Source organism: Colletotrichum orchidophilum, assembly GCF_001831195.1.
Source record: "Colletotrichum orchidophilum strain IMI 309357 chromosome Unknown Scaffold_201.1, whole genome shotgun sequence".
In the NCBI taxonomy this organism is placed as follows: Eukaryota; Fungi; Ascomycota; class Sordariomycetes; order Glomerellales; family Glomerellaceae; genus Colletotrichum; species Colletotrichum orchidophilum.
This window is the reverse complement of record NW_019173157.1, coordinates 1-12,585: the sequence shown is the minus strand read 5'-3', so window position 1 is coordinate 12,585 and position 12,585 is coordinate 1. Positions and strand designations below refer to the sequence as shown.

General features: G+C 56.1%; 4 protein-coding genes across 4 annotated transcripts; 3 read left to right on the top strand and 1 right to left on the bottom strand.

Moving 5' to 3' along the window:
• Window positions 1–79: 79 nt before the first annotated feature.
• On the top strand, window positions 80–351 carry CORC01_13586 (uncharacterized protein; the record flags this gene model as incomplete). Its single annotated transcript, XM_022625202.1, has 2 exons — window positions 80–170; window positions 221–351. The coding sequence occupies 2 exons, from the start codon at window positions 80–82 to the stop codon at window positions 349–351; spliced, it is 222 nt and encodes a 73-aa protein (XP_022468278.1).
• Window positions 352–2,847: 2,496 nt separating this feature from the next.
• CORC01_13585 (microtubule associated protein) lies at window positions 2,848–7,430 on the top strand (the record flags this gene model as incomplete). The annotated part of the gene is made up of 2 exons (XM_022625201.1): window positions 2,848–6,207; window positions 6,258–7,430. 2 exons carry the CDS (start codon window positions 2,848–2,850, stop codon window positions 7,428–7,430), a joined length of 4,533 nt encoding a protein of 1,510 aa, XP_022468277.1.
• A 1,059-nt stretch (window positions 7,431–8,489) lies between these two features.
• On the top strand, window positions 8,490–10,075 carry CORC01_13584 (uncharacterized protein; the record flags this gene model as incomplete). Its single annotated transcript, XM_022625200.1, has 2 exons — window positions 8,490–8,955; window positions 9,030–10,075. The coding sequence occupies 2 exons, from the start codon at window positions 8,490–8,492 to the stop codon at window positions 10,073–10,075; spliced, it is 1,512 nt and encodes a 503-aa protein (XP_022468276.1).
• Window positions 10,076–11,371: 1,296 nt separating this feature from the next.
• CORC01_13583 (uncharacterized protein) lies at window positions 11,372–11,908 on the bottom strand (the record flags this gene model as incomplete). Its single annotated transcript, XM_022625199.1, has 1 exon — window positions 11,372–11,908. One exon carries the CDS (start codon window positions 11,906–11,908, stop codon window positions 11,372–11,374), a length of 537 nt encoding a protein of 178 aa, XP_022468275.1.
• Between the last annotated feature and the right edge of the window lie 677 nt (window positions 11,909–12,585).

Below are 12,585 nucleotides of genomic sequence, written 5' to 3'. Positions count from 1 at the left end.
AACCTTCGAGCCATCCCAATAACAAACAATCCACGCAGACATAATCAGCGAAATCACCCAACAACTACAAGCCTTCAAAATGGACAAGCTCAAGAACCTCGCCTCCGGAAGCACAGGCAACAACACCGCCGCCGCCCCCGGCCAGCAGAAGCAGGATCCTGTCGATAAGAGTGCGTACAAACGACCTACCAATCATGATTGAAATACTGACATAGTGCAGTTTTCGACATCGGCTCCAAGAAGGCTGGCCACGACTTCTCCCCCAGCACAGACGAGAAGATCACCGATGCCGGTCGAGGAATCTACGAAAAGGTGACCGGAAAGAAGGTCAACCCCAAGATCTCCAACTAAATGTACAACACCACCATTTTTACGGCTATGACTTTTTCACGAAATCAGGACGGGAATATTAGCGGCGATGCGATCGTAGTATCCATACAATTTTAATCAACCATTTCATCGACCTTATGTCAATACCCTCGTGTGAACATGACCCAATAGACCGTCGTATACTTTACTTGCGGCGACTTTAGCTGCAAAGACGCACTCGCCTCGGAGATGTATTAAGCTGTCGTCCACTTCGCTGTCGTGCGAACGTGCTGCAAAGCTCTACAGCCTGTTGGCATGCTGTTGTGACTAAGCGTACCTGCAAGCGAATACGCAAATGTGTAGGTACCTGGTTGCAACGACAGCTAAGCATTACAGATGCATCTGGCTGGATCGCGGTCTCGAAGCATGATGTGTCCAGCGCGATGATGATCCGTCAACGCGACAGCTAGTGACGATAGGTTCAAGTGGAATATCAAAAGAGCCAGCATGAATTGGTAGATGAATGGCTGTTTTTGGAGAGTCTGTCCAAATGTTCACCACAAGTCATTTCTCCAAGGCCTTGATGATGATGATAATAGATATCCCAAAAAGATGGAAACGACGGGCTATTGCTTGCAGCACTCATGCTAAGCTCTCAGTAACGTATCACGGATCAATTCCCATCACTTGCATGCATGATAAGAATCGAGATAAGGGACACCAGCACCCTAGGAATGTCCAGATGCTAGGCCGGGATCCGGGGATCATGGCAAAAAAGTGGTTTGTCGGAATTGAGAGACTAATGAAACGTGGCATACGAAATAAGGCGCATCATTGGCGGACGTGTCGACGCGACAGAGGACCGGCGCAGTGTTTGAGTTTGGGCCGATGGACGGGGGAAGGGGAAAACTTCTCTTTGGCATGGTGGATGACAGGGAGCCTGGACATGCGGGGCACTACCTTAGGGCAGAAGGATGAGGTGGTAAAGAAGATGGTGGTGCCCCTATTACTTGCATCGTCTCTAGCATTGGTCGAGCAGTATACACCACGCCGGGCAAAAACGCGAGGCCCAGATGTCCAGATGGAGAAGAAAAGCATACGTAGTAGGAAGGGTTAGCGGACGAGGTATCCGTAGTGGACCCCGCTCGACCACTGGCGCGCAACGCGCCCCTTCGCGGCAGAAGCGCACATTAGGGGAACTCTCGACACCTTCATCAGCTGGCAATCCATTCCTTCGTCGCGGACTCTTCCATCTGCAGTTGATATTTATGTTTCAAGATGCATTCATGAGTTCCATTTTCAAAGCTGACCGGGACATTATTCCGTATCCTACGTGGATAGAGGGTCGCTGCAGACGCCATCCACTTCTACAGTCTCAGTTCGGCTGGGTATCACAGCAACGACACAGGAAACAGGGGTCGTCCATGGTGATCCGAAGGGGGGTGGTCTGGGCGTTTTCGAGATCCATATCCCTTAGGTAAGCACGTGAGCTGGTACTTCAGGTACGAACACACCGGAGTCGCTTCCGGCGGCGATTTGTGATTGAACAGTCGTTGACAGGAGGAATAAACATTTTCAAAAGAGACTTAAAAAAGAGAAAAGAAAATAAAAAGCAACTGCCAGGCCAGAGACTCAAACTGGAGCTCGGTGTTGTGAGTCGTGAGCCTCTATTGTGTTCCTTACCTAAGGCACCTCCTCAGAGACCTCGGACAGATGCATTTGAGAGGGACCGAGCGCGCCGCCGTGCCTGGCCCCCCCAATTAGACTGCAGTTTTCTGTTTGTGTTGCATTTTCGCGGATCAACAAGCCATCCTTCGTTTTCCAGCTCCTCTTCTGGAGGTGCATGGACAGTGCCTTAGGTACGGATACAATATCTCGTACCCTACCTTACCTACCTTACCTTACTGCTTACGTGCTTACCTTACCTTCCCGGCCTGCATCCAGGCACAGCACATCATTCCCCTTAGCCTCACCCGATACAAACCCGATACGGACATCTTAGCGTCGTGCCCACCTCTTCCTTCTCTTCCAAAGCCAAGGTAAGGTACCGACCAACCTTGCTTGCTGGCCCAAGGTCGCCAGGGCAGTTGTCCAAGCGGTCGAAAGAAGGGCGGAAGGAACACCCCTAGGTACGTGCTTTCTTCTCTGCAGCGTTCATGATACATCCACGTCTGCGTCCACAACTCCACGCCCACCGCCCGCCCACGCACTTGTTCTGTGCGACACGTCGACGTCGCCTTCGTTGCTGCTGCTCCATCCTAATACCACCACAGACTCCCGACTGACGAGGGAAGAAAAGTCTGACACTTCGTAGCTACTTTGCTTTTTGTTGTCTGTGCCGTCCGTCTATTCTCACCGACCATCAATCGCAAATATATCCTCGCCTGCAACATCTTCCAGCGCCCGCCATTCCCCGGCTCGAGCCCTCTCCCGAAACGGCCAATCCTCCCCTCGAGGACCGACGACGGGCGAGACAAAGAAAAACCACATCCTCAACCAGCCGAATGCATCCCCCGAACCGCACAGCCACTTCCCGCCATGGAACATGATGAGACCCGGCCCTCGAGCCGTACTAACCAACCCGACGACTCCCGCCCTACTACTGCCCGCCGGATAGACGATTATGATGATACCTCGCGGCTCCATCATTCAGAAAACGCTGCCGCTGACGGCTCGCAAAACACACCAACCAAGACCTCTCACGACGGACATGATCACGACCACGAATCAGGCCGCAGCACCCCGTCCAACAGCCGCACCCATCCCGAACCCCCAAACGAATCCATGCTCCCTCCCCCGCGACCCCAGACCTCCGCCGCCCCGGACACCAGCTTCGTCGAGGGTCCCACCTTTGACGACTCCTTCCATGGCGATTCTTTGGCCGAGTCTGCTGTCCGCGCCCATCTTCAGGACGTCGAATCAAGCTTCGTCTCTCGAGTCTCCCCCATTCCCACAATAACTCACGAGGGCACCGACGACACCTACCTCTTCGATGGCGCAGCCGCTTCTGCAAGATCCCCTGCCCCAGCCAGACAACCCCCTGCGAGTCCCAGCCCCAGTCCAAGACCGAGACCCGAAGCGATCCCCGAAGAAAAATCGGCCATCAGCGACCTTCCCGAACTGCGGCCTCAAGACTCGGCCTCTGCCGACGTCTCCAACACAACATCTGCTCTGGAAAATATGTCTTCGTCACCCGCCGCCGCCGCCGCTGCGCGAACAATCTCCAGAGCGATTTCCAGCGCCAGCAACCGGACCGACAAGCAGTCACAGGGACCCGTCCCGGGCGACGACACGGACGAGGAACGGTCGCTGTCTCGCGCAGAGTCTGTAGCCGAATCGGTATCCACGACCCTCCGAAGCAAGCGCTCTGACGGGAGCCTTCACGGGGGCTCGGTGGATGCCGGCAGCACACCCGGCCATTCTCTCCGCTATGGCACGCGGCCTAAGTATCTGCGCAGCCGGGGCGCCAGCCAGCGATCCTCCGTCTCCTCTTTCATCACCAACCCCGATACCCACGATGAGCTTGAGAGCGAAGGCACCGCCAATTTGGGCGCCGATTTTGCCCTGCAATCTGGTGGTGCAGCCGGCACGCTAAGCCTACCCCGTAGCCTAAGCAGCATCCTGTCGCGCTCCGTGAGCATTGGCAGCATGGTCTCGGGTATGGACGACCCCGAATCACTCCCAAGCCAACTCGAGACCCTCGCAGAAGACAACAACAGGTTCTCGTCGCGCCGTCCAGCCCGAAATGAAGACCTACTGGCCACCCCGAAACCTTCCAAAGAGAATCTGACCGCACCCACCGATACCGTCATTGCCCGGCATGTTAGAAATGTGCATGTCCCTGAGTCGCTGGCCATGGAGTACAGGACCAAGAGCGGCTTCGTGACGCCCCGTAAACCCTCGGACATGCCGCTTGGCGCCTCCACGAGATCGGGTAAGAATCTGACGCTCAAGGAGCAGAGCAGCACGATTGAGCGCCTTTCCAAAGAGAATTTCGATCTGAAGCTCAAGGTCATGTTCCTTAGCGATCGCCTTGACAAGCTATCCGAAGAGGGTGTTAAGGAGATGATCTCGGAGAACGTGGAGCTCAAGACGAGCCTCGCCGTCATCCAGCGTGACAACAAGGCATTACGAAGGCGGGTCAAGGAATTGGAGAAGCAGTTGAAGGACGATCAGGATCGCCCCGGAACGGCCAAAAGTGTCGGCTCATCAAACGACAGCTCCTCCGACCAGGATGCCCAGGAACGCGAGGAAGAGTTGATATACTTACGCGAGCGCGTCGAAGAATACGTCACCGAGATTGAGAGGCTTCGTAATGATAGCATGGCAAAGGAAGCAGAAAAGCGCAAGCTCAGTGAGGTGGTCAGATCACTAGGCGAGAGGACAAGCGGCAATCTCGGGAGTCAGGAAGAGGCGGATGTATGGAAGGACCTGCTTGAGCAGGAAACAGCCCGACGCGAGCAGTCTGACGAAGATAACCGCAAGCTACGCGACGAAATCTTCCGCATGAAACAGGAAGCGAGTGGCGGCCACGGTGGCATGCACCACACCACCAACATTTACAACATCACGAAGAAGCATAGACAGGTCTCTCCGAGCCGCCCTGTGTCTGGTCTATCAGGCGATCTCGAGACCAATGGCGGCTTTAGTGCCGCGAGTACGTTGGTCGACGAGCTGCGGAGAGAGAGTGAGCAATTGCGACACGAAAACGCCGAATTGAGACGCGAGGTTGGAGCGCAGACATCCATGCTGACGTCGAGGAATCGTGAAAAGGAGCGGTTATACCAAGAGATTGAGGATCTAAAGATGGCACAGCGGCGAGGAGGACCGGCACCCTCAACGGTCGACTCCCTTCTTGAGCGTTCAGCATCCCGCGCCGGTGCCCACCACCGGTCCATGTCACGGGTGAGTGCCGGTAGGACGCAAATGACAGATATAGACGAATTGGAGCGCGAGGAGCTGGAGAACAAGCTCGCCGAAACGCGCGACAAGATCAGCGAGATCAAATTACAGAACCAAGAGCTCCAACGTGAGCTTGAGGGATGTATGGCAGATTTTGAGACCGCAGTCGAAGGTAAGAGCCAGGCTGAGGAAATTGCCGTCACACTCCAGGAAGATCTCGACAATGCCATGAACGACCTCGTGGCTTTGCAGGCTGAGAGGGACGAAGCACTCAGGGAGCAGGCAGATATGGAGACAGAATTCGAGTCGCTACGGAAAGAAGCCCAGGAGGAAATTGATGCGCTGGAGGGCGAGGCCGATCAACGAAGCGACGAGATACAGAGGCTACAGCTTGAGCTCAATGACCGTACAGAGAATTTCGATGCACTGCAGGAGGAGATGCGCAAGATGAGCGAGGCGTTGGTGGGATTGGAGGACGAACAAGCAGCCAAGATTCGCAGGATTAAGCAGCTAGAGCAAGAACTCGCAGACGCCAATAAGGAATCAGAGGAGCTCGAGTCCAAGCTGCTCGAGTCCAACGACAAGGCACAGCGGCTTAGCGTGCAGCAAGAATCTAGCCAGGGCGAGATTGCCTTCCTACGCGAAGAGCAAGAGGGCGACAAGATCCGCATCGGCGACCTCGAGGCAGCCCTTGCGAATACCGAACAGAGCTTACGCGATGAGCGTGACAGGATCAAGGAGTTGGAGCAGCGTCTCGTCACTGAGCGTCGCCAGCACGAGATGGTCTCCAATCAGGAGAAGGAGGAGGTGACGCAGTTTGTCAACGAGCTCAACCGCGAGATGTCGGCAGCCAAAGATGAGGCCCGGAGGTTACGTAAGAGTCTCACCTCACGCGAAGTCGAGGCGACCGAATGGAAGGAGAGGCTTATGGAGCTGGAGAACAATCTCAGAGAGGCACTGGGCGATCTTAACGGGACACGATCCAGCCTTCTCAAGGTGAGCAAGCTAATTGCCTCCAAACGTACCACATGCACTAACAAAAGCAGTCGATTGCCAAGCTCCAGCGCGAGCTCGAGAACACTGTTCGCGAGTTGGACACCACCAAGGCATCGCTCGTTGAAAAGGATCGCATCATTAAGCAGCGCGACGCCCTGCTTGAATCCCACGGCTTGGAATCTCGCAAGCTTGGAGGAGAGCTCGAGAAGGAGAGACAGGCGCATCGGACGACGAAGAACCAGTTTGAGACATTCCAAAAGACGCACCTGCATGTGTCGAGGACCGTCAGCACCCAGGATTTGCGCATCACGGAGCTTGAGTCATCACGGACCCAGGACAAGAAGAAGATTTCGCATCTCGAAGCAACCTTCCGAGATCAGCTCACTGAGCGCAACAACTTGCTGCTTGTGCTGTGGACACGACTCTCGGCCCTCTGTGGCACTGACTGGGCGCACGACAACAGCCTCATCAATGGGCGCGCGTTGCCTTCCTTGGAGGCTGTGGCTACGATGCTGCCTGGATTCAGTAAAAACTTGCTCGGCGCCATCAAGATGATTGAGACCATGGTGGGCGGCTTCTCGTCTCGCGTCAAGGGCGTAGAACGGGACTTGTGGCGCGAGTACCAAAGCCTCGAGAACAACCTCGAGATCCGGACTAAGAAGCTGGAGCGGCTGGAGACGATTGTGCGCAACAGCGTAGCGTCCGGGAGCCTCGGGTCTTACGAGCAGGCCAGAATGGAGCGCCTCGAGGATGCCTACCGCCAACTCAAGGTTGAGAATGCGACATTGCGAACCGCTCAGGACGTCAGGAGTCGGGCTGCCTATTCAGCAACCAACGACCCCAGCGCGGTCATCACTGAACCTGGCAGCGGAAGCCCGTCACCGTCCATCCCCACGGGTCCTCGAGAGCGGGAGAGGAGGCCTCGCAAGGGCGAGAGAACATCCACAATGACGCGTAGCGTTTCCAGTCACACCGTGACAACGCCTGGGTCCACCAATCACAACCCGTTCGAAGCCACGTTGGCGGAGAGAGACCCAGCAGACAACCGATGGATCTTCAAGCTGCGCGACCTCGAGAACAAGCTCAAGGCTGAGCGCGAAGGCCGCTCGCAGGACCGTAATGCGGCAAGGCAGCGGCTGGGTGGTCTCGAGACGGAGAACCGCGATTTGAGGACGGAGGTCAACCGCATACGGAGGGCAAACGGACAGATGGGGGACAGCTGAAGAAGCAAGAGCGAATGAGAGAGTGTGTCCCATATTTTCATTTGTATTATTCCACCTTTTGTAACAACACCAAAGCCGGAGTGGGTGGGCAAACGTCTCATTTGTCTTTCATTCTATTTCTTTTTTCAGCATTTGTAACGTCAGCGACGAACGGCCTTTGCTGGGGATCTGGAGGAGTTTTGCGGATTGGCCGCCTTTTGGGTATGATAGTCTAATACCAAAGCCTCTGTCTGGCGTTGTTTAGCCGCCTGCCAGGAAACAGATGACGGCCCCCCCTTGAATCGCCTCGTGTCGAAATGTGTCGAGCTGCAAGGTGTCGTGTGGCTGACGTTCCGTCTTTTAAGCTGCGAGCCTTACTGAGGAGCAAGAAGGTCAATGTCGGGGCCCATTTTTTTGCTAGAGCGGAACCGGACTCGGGCGCAGGTGAAGGCGGAGGGAACCCCGCTGAGTCCTTCGGAAAGGGGAAAACCCAGGCTGGGTGCGGCGGTGCCACACGCCACACGCTTGGCCTTCCACTTACCCCAAATGCGCATTGCTATTCGGGGATGGGTCACACTGAGAGCCCAAGGGGATGATGCATGTCATCATGCTACTGACCGGGGCGGGGCAAGCGGGGCCCCGCAGTGATCTTGCAGGTTGGGGCCGCCCGCCTCAACTACGGCAGTCTGAGTGAGTTGCTTATGGATGTGAGTATGACGGTCCGTCGGCGTTGCCAACTTGAGAAGGCCGACGACGTTGCTAGCGATAAGATGTGTATTGGGAGGGCTTCTGGTTTGGTATAAGAGGCCAATGGAACCTGCTTCTGTCGATGAACCTCGAGCCCATGATCATTAGCGAGGTTGAACAGGTTCGACATTTTACGAATCCGGCCTTGATTTGTTTGGATTGGAGTTCCGAGCAATTTCTATTTCATTGATTTCGGCCTCCCTTCCCAACGGCTTGAGGAATCCTTTTACACGACAGTGGATACTACATGTAGGATTTACCGATCCTTACGACAACCTTTACTCGATATTCATATGTGATACGCACTCATCTGTACACTAATAGGCTGTCAAAATGTCCCGTCTCCTTGGCCTCTCCCGAGGCAGAAAACCTGCCCTCCTCTGCTTCTGCTTCTCATCATCTCAAAGCCGTACCGTGATGATGGGCGCCGCAGCACCCAAGAAAGAAGGCGACATCTCCTCCATCTTCGTCTCCCTTTCTGGCACCGCCCGCGAAGCACTCCCGGACCGCTTCCGTGCGTTGAAGAAGGACCTGGTTGCGGGCCACGAGGAAGCCGTCGTCGCGTCTTGGGGCCGGCTTCTGCGTGCCTTGCGGGAGGAAAACGAGGTGGTCCGGGAAAGGGGGCCTGCCATCATCCCGAGTGTCGAGTTCAAGGACTTGGAGGGCGACGTAGAGAGACTAAAGGGCGAGATTCGCAAGCGGGGTGCCGCTGTTGTGCGTGGTGTCGTTGATGAGAAGGAGGCCAGGGGGTATAAAGAAGAGGTTGAGGAATATGTGAGGAAGAACCCGTCAACAAAAGGTGTGTTCGCTGTGGCCCTGTCCTCCTCTTGCCCTTGAAGGGAACGTCCATAACTGACCAACACTTAATGAAAGCTTTCCCAGCGGATAACCCCCAAGTCTACGAGATGTACTGGTCCCTCCCGCAGCTTAAAGCCCGCTCCCACCCCAACATGCTCAAAGTCCAGTCGATCCTCATGCGCTCCCTCTGGAACAAGTCCCCCTCGGCCGCCATCTCCCTCCAGCCCCTGACGTACGCCGACCGCCTTCGCATCCGCCAGCCCGGCGACGCGACGTTCGCCCTCGGCCCACATATTGACGGCGGGTCCGTAGAGAGGTGGGAGCGCGAAGGGTATGGCAAGACCGGCACCTACGACGCCGTCTTCCGGGGCGACTGGGAGGGGTACGACCCGTGGGACGTCAGCGCCCGCGTCGAGGCCGTGCAGGATTTGTACAACGGCGCCGGCGCCTGCAGCATGTTCCGCATGTTCCAGGGGTGGCTGAGCTTGAGCTCCTGCGGCCCGGGGGAGGGGACCTTGTTGGTGAACCCGCTCGTGCAGCTCTCGACTGCCTATTTCCTCCTGCGACCCTTTTTCCAGCCGCTGAAGGAGGTCTCTGCGAGTGAGGACGGCGCAGGAGGGGAGGAGTTCTTGCGAGAGGAAAACTGGGCGTTTACGGGTGGCGAGGCGATGAGGAGCGAGTTGCAAGGTGCGACGCCGGGACACGGACAGGAGCTTAGTGAGGCCCTGCATCCGCACTTGCAGCTTGGCGCGACCATGGTTCACGTTCCGCGGATCAAGCCGGGCGACTTTGTCGTGTGGCACGCGGATCAGATCCACGCGGTCGACAAGGTCCACCAGGGCCGAGGGGATTCGAGCGTCATATATATACCCGTGTGTCCGGTGACGGATCTGAATGTCGCTTACTTGGCGAGGCAGAGAGATGCGTTCCTCGAGGGCCTGCCCGGGCCGGATTTCCCTGGTGGAAAGGGGGAGAGCGAGCACGTTGGCAGGCCTGGGGAAGATGCTATTCGGGGGGTGGAGGCGAGGCGGGCGATGGGGCTTGAGAAGCTGGTTGGCGCTGGGGATGGGCCTGGAGAGAGGGATCTGATTGGGAGGGCGAACAAAGTCCTGTTTTTCTGATTCCAAAGGATATGAAGGGGTTGTGTGTGTGTATCTACGGTGTGGGAAGTATCAGCTCAGGACTTGGACAAAGGGCAATTTGCAAGCACATGATCAATTCATGGCTTTCTGTTTTTCGCCAATCTCAATGCAACCACGATAACATTTTCTTGATGAATCTATCTTGTTCTCCCTCTCCCTCTTTTTGGGCTTCGGCTTCGATGTCAAACCATAGTAATCAAGCGCGCTCTCCCGGCCAGAGAGGACGCGCATGTCTACGTCCCATATATATAGAGCGAGTAGATCAAGGCAGAGGTAAAGGTAAGGGTGTGAGAATGAGAGTGAGAGTGAGGGTGAGGGTGAGGGTGAGAGTGAGTCTGGAGGGAGGAGAAATGCTTTTCGAAGTACGACTCGAGGGCCGCAAATGCGGGGAATCATCATTGGGTCAGGTTCGAGATGTCCAACTTTCTGCAAGGCTCGTTCTAGAGTTCGGGAGTGGTGAGGGCATCGGCCTTGCTGAGGTGGCATTGCGGGTTGAGTTGTCTGGAAATGGATCGAGGTTGCGTTGGATTCACTTGAACAAGTGAGCTGACGGCTCTTAGAGAATTATGTACGGTATGACAGAATGCAATGATGAGCATATAGGAGAGAGAGAGAGGGTGAATAAGTGTGTACTAGGTCTGTGAGTGAGAAGGTGAGCGAGTGAGCGAGCGAGTGCCCTGCGCAAAGGCGCATGGAGGGGTCGAACAAGATTGCTACCTACCTCACCTTACCTTGACGCGGCGCGACAAGCGGTGGTGGGGGCGGGGCACTGGCATGCTCGAATTGGGTCCCCCCATTGGTTGACTGCCACATTTGGGAACACATAAGCTTTTTAGTCAGCACAGCTGTCCTCCGCTAAGTGAGGGGTCGTCACTACCTAGGTAGGGTAAGGTAGGCTTCACCAGCTTCGCCAGGTTCATCAGGAGATGCCCGCATAGGTAGGTAACAAGCCTGTAATTGTTTGGATAGCACATTACCGGTGCGCTCTCTAGACTCCTTGCAACATGTGTCCTTTTACTAAGACTTTGGCGAGGGCGAGGAATAACGTGGTATCGCCTCTAGGACACTTCAGGACGCACATTTTAAGACGTACTAAAGGAGTTCACACTTATCAAGTAGTCGTCAAGTTCATTCAATTCATCAACTTTTGGTATCCGTGATATGCCCTATTCCAGACTCTCCGGAGTCTCCTGGGCGCCATCCTATGACGACTTATGCTCCTCTCACCACAACGTTGCCCCCTGCCCCCTGCTCCTGAAAACATTCCATTACTCTTTACTGTTGCTGCACGAACGGAGCCATAAAGGGGGTGATGTAATCGCTCTTGCCGAGCTGAACGCCCTTGGAGCGCAGGATATCGTAGGCCGTCGAGACGTGGAAGAAGAAGTTGGGCATGCCGTAGGCCACGAGGTAGTCGCGGGCCTTGATCTGCACCTCGCCCTTGCCGTAGCCGAGGCCGAGGGGTACGAGGGCATCGGTGCGGGCCTCGAACGTCTTGGGGTCGGCGGCCTTGACGACGGTGATGGCGTGCTCGACGCGCTGGCGCAGTTCGCCGAGGCTGGCAAACTCCCTGCCCAGGGCCTCGGGCTCGGTGCCTTGGACGCGGGCGATGATCTTGATGGCGCAGTCGCTAGCGACAAAATACTGGAAGGTGAAGGGGAGCATGTCGTCCGCCAGCTTCCAGTCGAGGATCTCCTTGGCGTCAATAGACTTTTCCGCGGCGTACTCCTCGGCCTTGGCGACAATGTTGAGGAGAGAGTTGAGACCCGCGAGGAGGAGGGGGACGGTGGCGTCGTACAGAGTGTAGGCCATGTTTGCGGCTGGTGCGGTGGAAATGGTGAACGTTGATGTGGTTGCTTTTGATGATTGATGAAGGGGGTTGTTGATTTGATGCTTCAAGGCTGCCGGCATGTGGTCAAGTCGATGGGGGACTAGAAGATTTTTATGTCTTCAACCGCTTTCCAACTGGGCAGGAAGTAGGCTCTCGAAAGAGCGGTGGGAGAAGGAGCAGATCCAAGGCCCCTGACCTGGTGCAGGCAGGTGGTGATCGGGCGTTTCTGTCGAGTTCGACGAGCGGGTCTTGTTGACTAATGCGCCGGTGCGGGTTGGAGTGCTGGGCTAGGAACTCGGCACGGCAACTGTCACAGTCTGCAGCCCTCGTAAAATGAACCTTTGGCCAGTCTGCGGCCCCTTGCGTCGTGCGCGGGCACTCGCCAGGTCCATGCCGGGGCTGTTTCTCAGTCTCTCAGTCTCTCCGTAGCTAATGGTCGGCTCTTGCCTTACCTTGAGGTACTTCGGACTCGGGCCGTGCGTCTGGTCTCGCAGGCTGATCAGATCCATGAGCGAATAACGGCGTCGGGTGCCGCTTGCCGGGTAGTCACTGGAACTGAGGGTCCGCTGACAAATCCGTGTCCTCCTTGTCTCACGGGCTCGCTCTCGCCTCGCCCATCCTTCGCCGAACGAAGCTCTCGATTCGCGCCTGTGGGGGG